Source organism: Stegodyphus dumicola, chromosome 2 (assembly GCF_044657685.1).
Source record: "Stegodyphus dumicola isolate Sdum_Otavi_A_Nest chromosome 2, ASM4465768v1".
NCBI lineage: Eukaryota > Metazoa > Arthropoda > Arachnida > Araneae > Eresidae > Stegodyphus > Stegodyphus dumicola.
Window position 1 is genome coordinate 283,514,079 of NC_140769.1, and position 12,220 is coordinate 283,526,298.

At 37.4% G+C, this 12,220-nt stretch overlaps 1 protein-coding gene across 5 annotated transcripts in view; it reads right to left on the reverse strand.

The window, feature by feature from the left end:
• Positions 1-11,254, reverse strand: part of LOC118191070 (uncharacterized) — a 37,388-nt gene extending 26,134 nt beyond the window's left edge. For 4 of the 5 annotated variants that reach the window (XM_035361866.2, XM_035361865.2, XM_035361864.2 and 1 more), the window contains exons 1-3: positions 11,096-11,254; positions 10,406-10,497; positions 1,054-1,146 (exon numbers count right to left, since the gene is read on the reverse strand). In XM_035361866.2, coding sequence (XP_035217757.2) covers positions 1,054-1,146; positions 10,406-10,497; positions 11,096-11,156 — 246 coding nt within the window. In that variant the 5' untranslated portion in view covers positions 11,157-11,254. The remainder of the gene's footprint in view (positions 1-1,053; positions 1,147-10,405; positions 10,498-11,095) is intronic. The other variant, XM_035361867.2, reaches the window with a different exon arrangement.
• Positions 11,255-12,220: the final 966 nt, after the last annotated feature.

Sequence of the window (12,220 nt, forward strand, 5' to 3'; positions counted from 1 at the left end):
TCTCTTTAGGCAGATAGCCCTTGCATACGTTACTCTATTTAATAAAAACTTAATCTGACCTATGAGCCTAATTACAAATATTTTAATATACATAATTTTATATTTACATTTAGCCATCAAGTTTCAAACTTTTCAAATCTTCTAGAAAATAAATTTTGGCAGATCTCTTTTAGCAGTTTTCTTAAAATCTATATTTTTGTAGTTCAACAGCTTAGAATTTTATAAAACAAATTCATAATCAAAATCGCTGTTGTTAGTTATCGAAAAATAACCAAGATGTGATTTTTGCGTAAATGTCAGTAAACTATAAAAATTGCTATTATCCATCACACTATGAATGTTTCTTTCATGCGAGAGTGTCCCTTTTTCGATTTCTATGGAACTGTCGTGTGTCGAAATACTATCAGAACTTGTCAAGCGAGCTTCTGAATGTAAACAAAGAACACCCCGTCTGGTGACCCAAGCTTCAAAGCAGTGCTTCTCTTCTAGCGCGGAATGGCCCCTCCTCCCTTTCCTACCTCGATGGGTCAGCCTGGAACATCTCGGGGGAAGGCGCTTTGGAAGCAATACTGAAGTGAAACAAGTCGTTCAACGCTTCTTACATATGCAAAGCCCTGATTTTTTCCTGGAGGGCTTTTTGAAGCTCATCAAGCGATATGACAAATGTCTCCATGTACTTGGTACCTATGTGGAAAAATAAAGGTATGTCATATCTTTAATGTCTTATTCTAATTTTTGACTTTCATACACAACTCTGACCACAGTCGGCAGGGGAAACTTATTTTTCAACTTACCCTCGTATATATATATACTAAATTTTTAATGATTTAAAACTTGAGACAGATGATATATGACTGATAGATTTTACTTAAAGGTCAAATCCTTTTCCTTTTTTAAAATAATTTTACAATACAATAAAAAACACTTTCTACTATTTTTATTGAATTTTATGAGAGATTTCAGTTACCAAAATAATCTTTAAAAAATTTTTATCCTGATTTTGTTCTTGTTCGTGTTTCAGTGATATATTTTTAACAAAAAGTACTCGCTCACCTTATCTTCATCGCATTGCGAAAAGTTCTCCTTTTCGATGTAGCGATACTGATTATCGTCGCATTTGCAGAGGTAACCGCAGCCGTTATATATCTGAACAATAAAAGAAAATTAGTAATTTTAATGCAGAGAAATTGGAACTTTCATAAGTAAGAAATACGATATCATTGATTCTGTAAAGTGCTTATTAGTTTGCAGTTTGCAGCTATAGCACAGTTATTCAGGATTATTTCTCTTATATCAGCTACTGATTACGAAGAATAAAACAGTTGACAAAATCCTGATTACGAATGAGTTATAATTTGTTTCCTCACACGAGAAGAAGGTTTGTACCATTTTTTTGCGCATAAAATCAAGATTGTGTAATCTACCTGGCTTGACAGATAACTGCTGAAAAAATTATTTTTATAATTCCTGAGGAAACTAATACTAAAATACTAATTACTAAATCACTGATTACTAATAATAATTACTAATCACTAATTAAAATATCGCTAAAATACTAATTACTAATCACTTATTACTTAATACTAAAATACAAAGTCACTGATTACTAACACTAATTACTAATCACTAATTATTAAATCTCTAAAATCCTAATAACTAAATGACATGAAATTTTATTTCGGTTACTAATTTTATTATATACGTAGCGTATTCGGAAACTATGTACCGTCTCATTCTAGCGCCGTCGCAGCGCTGTGGTAGGCGTCCTGCGCATGCGTACTAGTCTTTCTTGTTCACTGACTTTCAATTGTCGCCATTTTGGTTGCTCTCTGTTGTGTTTTCAGTTTGTTGTGCACATTCAAAATGTTTAAGACAATTAGTTCTCCCGCTGATTGTGAGATTCGTGCCGTGATTAAATTTTTGAACGCGAGGAATGTTAAACCGGCCGAAATTTATCGTCAAGTGACAGAAGTTTACGGTGAATACGCGATAAGTGATGGAATGGTGAGAAAGTGGGTAAGAATGTTTAATGCAGGTCGAACAAATGTCCACGCCGAGGCTCAGAGGTTGTTAGAATTTAGAAAGAAAATTTGTTTGAATTTTTTTAGATGAGGTAGATAACCCTAATGTTTCGCTAACAGGAAATCTGCGGAATGATCTTGTAGAACTGGAAGCTCTTCTTTCTGCATCGTATACCGTCACAAAAAAGCTACAATTTGAAGAATTAACAGGAGGTGAGAATAGAAGAATGCAATGTTTGTTCTTTCTGAAATGGAGGGTTTATTGCAGAAGGAATCATTTCTTCAATGAAAAAAAGAGAAACTAGTTTGCTAGGCAATGAGATTTTGCTGGGTTCAATATTGTTACGAAATGTACAGGCGCGGTAAGATAGCTTCCCCGCAAAGCAGTTTTAGGGTTGCCATAAAATTGCAAGGGAAGGCAGGGTTGCCATAGTTGGCGAGAAATCGCCCGTTTGGCAACATTTGCCGACAAAATTGGCGATATACCATGGACGGCTGGAAAACCTTCTGGAACGAATTCTTACCGGTTTAGCCCAGAATTTTGTCGAACACAAGCCGAAAGCTATTTAAACCCCGCTGGTCCGCAGTCAGTAAGTGTCTCCGAGTGTGTGTGCCTCGAGAGTGCGAGATAATTAGTCTCGAGTCAATCCCTGCGGAGTCGATCGAGTTGACAGCCAGGCAGCGAGTGCCGAGTGGGTCGTCGAGTGCACCGAAAGAGTCTGTTAGTGTATCGCGGTCAGTGCTTCGTCGAGAGAGAGTGTTGAGCTCCGGGAACGACTGACCCGAAGAATCGGGATCTGTGCTGGTATGTCGTCGAGGGCATCGCTAGTTGTAGCGTGGAGAGTGTCAAGAGTACGTGAAGTTCCGACAACGACTAAGCAGAGTCAGGAGCAGAAAGCAGAGTCGGGTGCTTTGCAGTGAAGCTGTCTCCACCCTTATTGCCTGACAGTGTGAAGGCTGTGTCGCTGATTGTTCCAGCGTGTTTAGAGTAGATCTTCGACGACTGTAAATGTGTTTTGGAGCTAAAATACTAATTATTAATCACTTATTACTTAATACTAAAATACAAAGTCACTGATTACTAACACTAATTACTAATCACTAATTATTAAATCTCTAAAATCCTAATAACTAAATGACATGAAATTTTATTTCGGTTACTAATTTTATTATATACGTAGCGTATTCGGAAACTATGTACCGTCTCATTCTAGCGCCGTCGCAGCGCTGTGGAAGGCGTCCTGCGCATGCGTACTACTCTTTCTTGTTCCCTGCCTTCTTAACATGCCTTCGTGGTGTAGTGGTGAGCACACCCGGCGCGTATTCGAGAGATCTGAGGTTCGAGTCCCGGCGAGGGCATTGCTTATTTTTCATGTCTACTGTTTGTCCCTACAGTGGCGCCCGAGCTTAAAAAAAGTGGTGGTTTCTCCTTCACCAGGATTTGGGGGTTGTGTCCCCTAATCCCCAGTCCTCCATTAAAAGGGTATATGAGGTATTTCTCCCACCTTCTTAGAATGCCTTCGTAGTGTAATGGTCAGCACACTCGGCGCATATTCGAGAGGTCCGAGCCCCGGCGAGGGCACTGCTCATTTTTCACGTTTCCAGCTTCGGAAAAATCTAATGTCTCTACAGTACTTTTAAAAGCTTAACCTGATTAATATTGATAAATAAAATATTAACCTGATTAATATTGATAAATAAAGTGTGCTTCGATACTTCATCAAGTGTCGTCGTTATTCACTCTAAATCTTCGAACCCCGTACTAACGTGAAGGAAAAAAAATGACGTAACAACTGGTGTCAGAAAAAAAACCGTAACAATATATATAGATATAAAACACCGAATTTTGTTGGATGATGAACAAATTAAAAAGGCAAAGAAAGCCATCTATGTACTTTGAATAAGCATGAAATTATTCTCAGAACTATTGGAGTATTCAAATCAGGGCAGTCAGACTGCAGATCTTGCAATTGTGTCTCTAGCATCCTCTTCCAGTGATGAACTAGATTTTGAGAAATAGTTGGATAATATTGAAAAGGTTAAGGCAAAGTGAATGAAAATAAAGAATCAAGAGCCTTTAGATATAAAAATGAAAAAAATACAAACAAGATTTCGACACAGCCTTTGAAGAAATATGATTGCTCTTGCAAGACACCTCTTTTAAAACTTATAAAAATCTATCCTGAAAAGTTAAAAGAAGTAAGCCCTAACAGTAACAGCTCTTCCTCCTACTCAAGCCAGTGTAGAAAGATTCTCCTCAGCTCTGAAGTTTATCAAATCGGTTCTATGGTCCTCGAACAAAGAAGATCTTGCCGAAGCTATACTGTTTCTTAGAAATTACCAATACCAATTTTTCCATTTCGTAATAAAGGCTAATTAATATAAATAATTTCCTATGCCATCAATGTTTTCTCTGTAGCATCTATTACTTCTTTTATATTAAAAGAATGGCTAATCTTTGGAATATGGTAACAGGTAGTTTGGTGACATTTTGGTAAGGCTGTAGGGTTTATATTTATTTTAACTAACATTTATTTTAAGCTATCTTTCCTGTCAAGCCTTTACTTTCCCCTGGAATTGCCAATGCCAGAGTATGTAAATCGTAGTAGAACGCGCAGAGTGTTCAAATTTTAGCAGAAGTAAATTGAATTAAATAGAAGGGAAACGAGATTGTAAGTGTGCTTCTTGAATCGCGAGCGTGAAGGTTGCTAGGTAGAAATTTTAAGAACCGCGCGTTTCGGCCTGTGTGCCTATTTCGGCAGTTCGTTGAATCTTTCAACTTCTTGATCAGTAAGTTTGCTGAATCTCAGCTGTATCTTAGAACGTGGTTAAGTTAGTTACCATTATAGAGCCTCGTAGATAGTGATTTCATTATTTATTCATCCTGTCATTTATTTTTAGTTGTTCTTTTCTATTTGTTCACCCGCCGGGTCGGCGTAGTTTGTGAGCGTCAAGTGAACGCAACTGTGATTTCTAAAGTGGAATAAAAAGGGATTTAAACCCTTCTTACGAGTTTGTGTACTTTACAGTTCATAGCAGTCACTACTACTGTTGCTGACAAGTTGGGGCCACGCAACATCATAAGGCGATAAAGGTTACTAGCTAGGACCTTAGCAATAATCTGAGAAGTACACAGTTCCAATCACAGATTATTTTGTCTCAGAGAAATGAGAGATCATGAGACACGTCATGTGACATTTTCCGGAAAATTGCAATCGTGATTTTAGCTAATAAGCACTTAGAAACAATTTCGCACCTAATCTTCGTCATGATGAAGCACTTTTGTTCCATAAAAGTTCTAGCATAAGCCTGATTCGGCTAGCAGATTGTTGGAAAAAAATGTTGAGTAAAAAAAAAAAAAAATGCCTTTACTTATAAAAAAGCATTTACCTTAAGAAACATGAAAACAAAATGGCTAAAAAAAACAAAAAAAAAACATGCCTTTACTTATAAAAAAGCATTTACCTTAAAAAACTTGAAAACAAAATGGCTAAAAAAAAAAACATACCTTTACTTATAAAAAAGCATTTACCTTAAAAAACATGAAAACAAAATGGCTAAAAAAAAACATGCCTTTACTTATAAAAAAGCATTTACCTTAAAAAACATGAAAACAAAATGGCTAAAAAAAAAAAAAAAAACTAGCAGGTTGCTGTAGCAGGGTTTGTCGCCGAATTTTCGCCCAAAATCGCCAAGTTACCATAATTCGCAGTTTCACCAAAAGAATGCCCACCAGCGGCCGAACGGTAAAGTCGCTGAACACTGGTAGTTCGGTCCGAGGTTCGTTCGAATCCCGCGAACGGGCTGGCTGCATGGGTGTTTTCGTGGTTTTCCCCATGTGAGCCAGTTTCGCTTAGAAAGTCCTCCACGAAGGCATCCCTCCCTTTAGGCAGATAGCCCTAGTGTGCTTTGCCATAATTAAATACACCAACACCATCACCAAAAGAATAAGCTATAATCTATGTGTATATGTTTACATATGTATGAGGGATTTGGAATCGAAGTCGGAGTCAGTCATTTTCCCTACCGACTCTACAGCCCTGGTTTCAAGGAATTCAAAGAATTTCAAGGTAATTGTTTAGGAAATTTCAAGAACTACGGGGAAGGGCGGGATAGCTGGAGATCAGCATGCACTGTGACGGACGGGTGACCTCTCGAATGCGGTCAAGAGGGGGACCTTGACGTTAACTGAGAAGGGGAACTAGTGGCTGAGCGGTAAAGTCGTTGAACACTGGTAGTTTGATCTGGGAATCGAATCCCGTTCAACGAGATGGCTGTCTTTGCGTTTTCGTGCTTTTTCCCATGTGTAACGTGTATACGACTCAGTTTTGCTTATAAAGTTCTTCACCGAAGCATCCTTACTCTGAGACAAATAGCCGTCGACTGCTTTGCTATATTTAAACAAACCAGACCAAACAATATATATATATATAAAAGCAGCTTAAAAACTGCTATATTTTATGTATACTTATACAAAATAGTATATTATATATATAATTATTAAAAGAAAGGAAAAGTCGGATCTTAATTGATTGTATATAATTTAATCCCTATGAAAGCCTTAATAATTCTTTCTCACTTAAAGTCATAACCCAAAAGAAGAAGAAGTAAAATTAAACTTCAGATAAGTATACAATACTAAATACAAAAACATACAAAATATAAAAATAAATTATATCTGTACGAAAAATAACTAATCATTTATATTGACATTACATAAATATACGTATGGTAATGAACATTGTACATTAAAGATATTTTGCTTTGACATTTTATTTCTTGTTCTATATTTTATTCCATTTATAGTTACCTATACATAGATATATATAATTTAAGGATTCCATATTAACTACTACATATAAAACCAAAAAGGGCATATCAATAATGTATTTTTCAGTATTATTTAACTTCATTCTTAGGAATTTTCTGCAGTCTAGTTTGCGTTATTTTATTCATAAGTCTCAAATAAAAACAATTATTGGTTATATGTCATTAGAAAATTAACCAAAAAGCAGCGACCACAATGTAATTGAGAAACAGTCCTTAGCCATGAAAAGATTGAAAGCCATTCGGTTATGACTATTATCTCACATACTCAGCTACTTCGCATACATGGAACATAGCATTCCAAATGAAAAACTCAATATTTACTACAAATTCATTCGTGTAACAAATATCCGTCTTTCTACACCTATGGCTTTAAAAAAAGATGTTATTTATCTTACAGTTTATCGTTAAGTAATACATTTTCATTGTACAAAATTGCATTCATTCGAAGAATTCAATTTGTATTTTCCTCTGTATAAAACTGAATGTAGAGAAGTTATATGTTTAAACGATTTCTTTTAACAGTTTAAACGGTCTCCTTTTTAGCTCCTCCCCGTGAAAAAAGGGTTGTAAATTTACGACTTGGCCGCATATAGGCTGATTTAGACGGACGTCTTCCCAGAGCCAATATCCTTCTATTCCTAGACCCGCAGAAGCTAACTTATGACTCATTTCAATATAGTGTCTTGGCCTGGCTCTATATGATTATTTCCTATTCCCTACATTAAAAATCGCATACTTAGAAAAAGGTTCTTCACCCTTCATATCTACGAAATTGTTTAGGGACTTTAGAAAAATAAGCGTAAAAAAGTACTGTAAGGTATTTATCCCGTCTTCTTAGTATGCCTTCGTGGTGTAATGGTCAGCACGCTCGGTGCGTACTCGAGAGGCCCGTGACCTTCAAAAAAACCTAATGTCTCTACATTGGCGCCCCAATTAAAAAAGGTGGTGGATGATGATTCTCCACCACCATATTAGGTATTAGGGGATCCAATCTAGGATTTGGTGATTGAATCCCCTAATCCCCAGACGCCCTTTATAAAGGGGACTGGGATTTTTCCCGCCTTCTTAGCATGCCTTCGTGGATCAAGGGATGTTCCCCGCATTCTTAGCATGCCTTCGTGGTGTAATGGTGAGCACACTCGGCGCGTATTCGAGAGATCTCAGGTTCGAGTCCCGGCGAGGGCATTGCTCATTTTTCATGTCTCCTGTTTGTCCCTACACTGGCGCCCGAGCTTAAAAAAAGTGGTGGATGATGATTCTCCTTCACCAGGATTTGGGGGTTGTGTCCCCTAATTCTCAGTCCTCCTTTAAAAGGGTATATGAGGTATTTCTCCCGCCTTCCTTAGCATGCCTTCGTGGTGTAATGGTCAGCACACTCGGCGCATATTCGAGAGGTCCGAGCCCCGGCGAGGGCACTGCTCATTTTTCACGTTTCCAGCTTCGAAAAAATCTAATGTCTCTACAGTACTTTTAAAAGCGGTTTACACATGAAGAATGCAAAAATGCGTTGGATATCGAAGCGATTGTTCGAAAAATAAACGGTAATCAAAATGATTTTATGTGTGTATATCTCCTATATTTTGTACTCCTCGAAACTTTGGTATTGTCCCTTGTATAGTAAGCAAAACAGGAAATTCTTAACGAGAGTCTGTCGAACAAGGCAGCCAGGGCCTTTCCTAGTGGGGTTGCAACGCGTAAAAGTACATGGCTTGCCGAAATTATGAGCGGCCGGACTCTCGCGATACCATTTCCTAAATACACTCATGTCCATAAATTAAGGATAATTCGGAGTCACGCGGAAATGCAACTCTAAATTTAATATATCACCTGTAAAATCACTACACACATCTTCAAGAATCATATGCAAATTTCAGGAAGTAATCAGATGACACCGATGGTACGTCACAATGACGAGAGTGTAAGAGAGTGATATATAAGGAATACAGGCAAAGAAGTAAAATTGTTCGCAGGCGCTTTATAAGCATTTCAGTGCAATAACCGAATAGTTATGACACAAAGGACGCATTTGGATGATTTTTTACGTGGTAGAATTATCGGCAGTCTGGAATGTGGGCGTACCCAACTGGAAGTATCAGACGAACTTGGAATTGCCCAGAGTGTCATCTCCAGGCTTTGGCAACGATTCCAAGATGATGGTAATGTGACTAGACGTTACAGCACAGGTGGCCACAGAGTTACAACGCCGAATGAGGACCGGTATTTGGCAGTTACTGCCAAAAGAAACAGGCGGAGCACAGCCTCAGACCTGTCTCGTCAGCTCTCTTCAGCCACTGGTGTGGCAATTTCAAGACAGACCGTGTACAGACGCTTAGGGCAGATTGGTCTATATGCTCGTAGATCTGTCAGATGCGTTCCACTTGCTGTAACTCACTGTCGCCTGCGGTTAGCCTGGAGTAGAGAGCATGCATTGTGGACACCGCAACAGTGGGCGTGTGTGATGTTTTCCGACGGGTCCAGGTTTAGCTTGCAGTCTGATTCTCGCCGGACTTTTATATGGAGAGCTCCAGGTACATGTTACCACCAAGAAAACATCATTGAACGACACCGTTATGGTCGTGCAGGAGTGATTGTTTGGGGTGGAATTATTCTGGGTTCCAGAACTGACCTGCATGCTCAAATTGGAACCATGACAAGCCAAATCTATCGGGACGTCATTCTGGAACAACCTGTACGTTTGTTTCGGGGCGCCATGGGCACACAATTTGTGTTTATGGATGACAACGTCCGTCCTCACCGTGCAAACATCGTCAACGAATGCCTTCAATCGGAGGATATCACCCGTATGGACTGGCCAGCATTCTCACCGGACTTGAATCCAGTAGAGCACGTGTGGGATATGCTTGGCCGACGAGTTGCAGCCCGTCAACCTCCTCTTACATGTCTACCGGAACTTCGGAGAGCATTGCTTTTTGAGTGGTGCAATATCCCCCAAGATCAGATCGATAATTTGATACTCAGCATGCCTAGGCGTTGTACGGACTGTATTGCATCGTCTGGGAGACATACAATGTATTAACTATCATACCAACCATGTAATATTGGTTTTTTTGTAAAAATTTTTTTTTTTTTTTTTTTTTTGTAATTTGCTCCAGGGAGAAAAAATCGCTAATTTTTTTAATAATGTTTAACATATAGTATCTTTTTTTGCTCTTTACCTTTTGTTTAATAAATAAGCTTTACAAATAAGTCAGATTTGTTTTGCTTCTAACTCTTTCTTTGCCTGATTTTGCATTATCCTTAATTTATGGACATGAGTGTATTTTACATTCATTGTAAGTACTTGTCATATGTAAAGCTTTTTATATAATTTGTCTTATCTAAGTATTTAGTGAGTATGAAATAAAAATTTTATTAATCACTGGGAATAGGACTGCGATTTTAGGCAAGTACGCGGGCAGCCTAGTGGCCTAGGAACGACCCTGAATACAGCAATATATACGGCAGGAAGCTACTATAAAAGGCTCATTTCATATTTTTCTATTTACTAGTAATTGCTAAATAATAACAAGCAAGAAAATGAAACTGATAATTACCTCTTCGTAAGCTATGTCATCACAATAAATGTCGTCCATTTCGAACAAGTTTTCACAGTCTTTGAGTATATCCGTTTGAGGTCCATTTTCCCCTGACAGAAAAAATAATAATTTGAATACAAAAATAGATAAAATTTAAAAAAAATTGAAAGCTTTCAGATTTTATATTACGCCCAAAGGGGCGGTTTTTTTAACGTTTTGTGTGTTACCTTTATTTATTAAATATAATATTCTTCGCACTTAAACCATAAAATGCAGGTCAACAGCCATATCGCAAAAGAATTTTAAAGTAAGCATATCTTTAGAATTTCCGATACACAATCTAGCGCCGCAGAATATAAAAAGAGGGTGTTTTTTTTTTTTTTTTTTTTTTTTTTTTTTTTTTTTTTTTCCTCTCTCCTTTCCCGTCCGCACAACGTTGCCATTGCTCGCTTTGAAATCGTGCAGTTTGTTAATCAAAACGTTTTACAAAATATGAAATAGATAATAATATAAATTCAAAATTTGGCCTTCCAGTTGCCCCTATTCGGGTGGAGGACTACGTTATTCAAAATTGATGGGTGTAGCTACCGCTGTTTCTTCACAATGCGAGAAATATAACTACATTGATGCATTATATAATTTCTTTAAATATAATATATGGAGATAATAATTGATGGTTAAAAAACGAATTTTGGAATTCTTTCTTACCTTTTTTACAAGCACGTGTGCAACAACTGAGGCATAGCACCAAGACGAAGTAGTACAACATTCTTTTCTTAGACAGTTCGATAAGAGGCAGCTTCTGTTCACTTTCTATGCTCTAACTGTTCCTTGCTTACCTAGAGCAGGAGCTTTAGACCGAAGAGGAAGGAAAAACTGATGACGAAAAGTCTTAAATCAATATTTGCCTAGCTGTAAATATTCCAAAATATTAATCATATCCTCGATTCATAAACATTCAATGCAATTACATGAGAAATGAGTAAAAAAATTGTTATCTTTGTCGTTTTAAGAAATGTGTGCAGCTAACGCAGATGAAATGCTAGATAAAAAAAGGGCCGTCTTTTGGTGTAGAGATACCCACATTCAGCTGTCTGTAGAACATACTGTAAGCTTGAAAAGTGCCAGTAAGATGTGGCTGTTCAGTTCATTGTTTAGCATTTCAAATAATGATGAATAGTAACTGTTACATTGTAAGTAGTTCTTCGATATAACTAAAATGAAATGGAGTATTTCACTCAGAAATTAAACTAATCATTATACCCAAATCTAGGCCATTGATTTCTAATTTAAGAATATTTACACATAAACTGAAATTTTTTAAAAGTCTGGAGGGTTTCAGATTTTAAAGGTCGCCCGAAAGGCTTTTTACGTTCTCGCAGTCTACCAGTCTATTCGTAGACTAACTCCTATCAGTTTTTTTTCGGGGGGGCGATAATTTGCCCAGAAGGAATATTAATTTCGTTTTGGCATTTTGCGTTGGTTCACTGCAAGCGCTCTTTCACTTTTCAAATTGTTGCCATCAAATATTATCGCCCTGTATTATATTTAAAGAACTTGAATAATGAAGAATCTGCATCAATAGCCACATTGACATATGCCTGGACTTGGGCAATGAGATCCCTATAATTACTGAAACAATAGTTCCAGATAAACTATTCTCAACTCATATACCAAAAAGGAATGAGATAGAATCTCTAATTGACCTAATTCCAACAGGATCAATTGAATGTTACACAGATGGATCAAAATCCAATTTCATCGGAGCTGGAGCTATTATAAGAACAAAGGGATCTGGAGAAGATTTCATTAGATTTCATCTACACCTTTGGT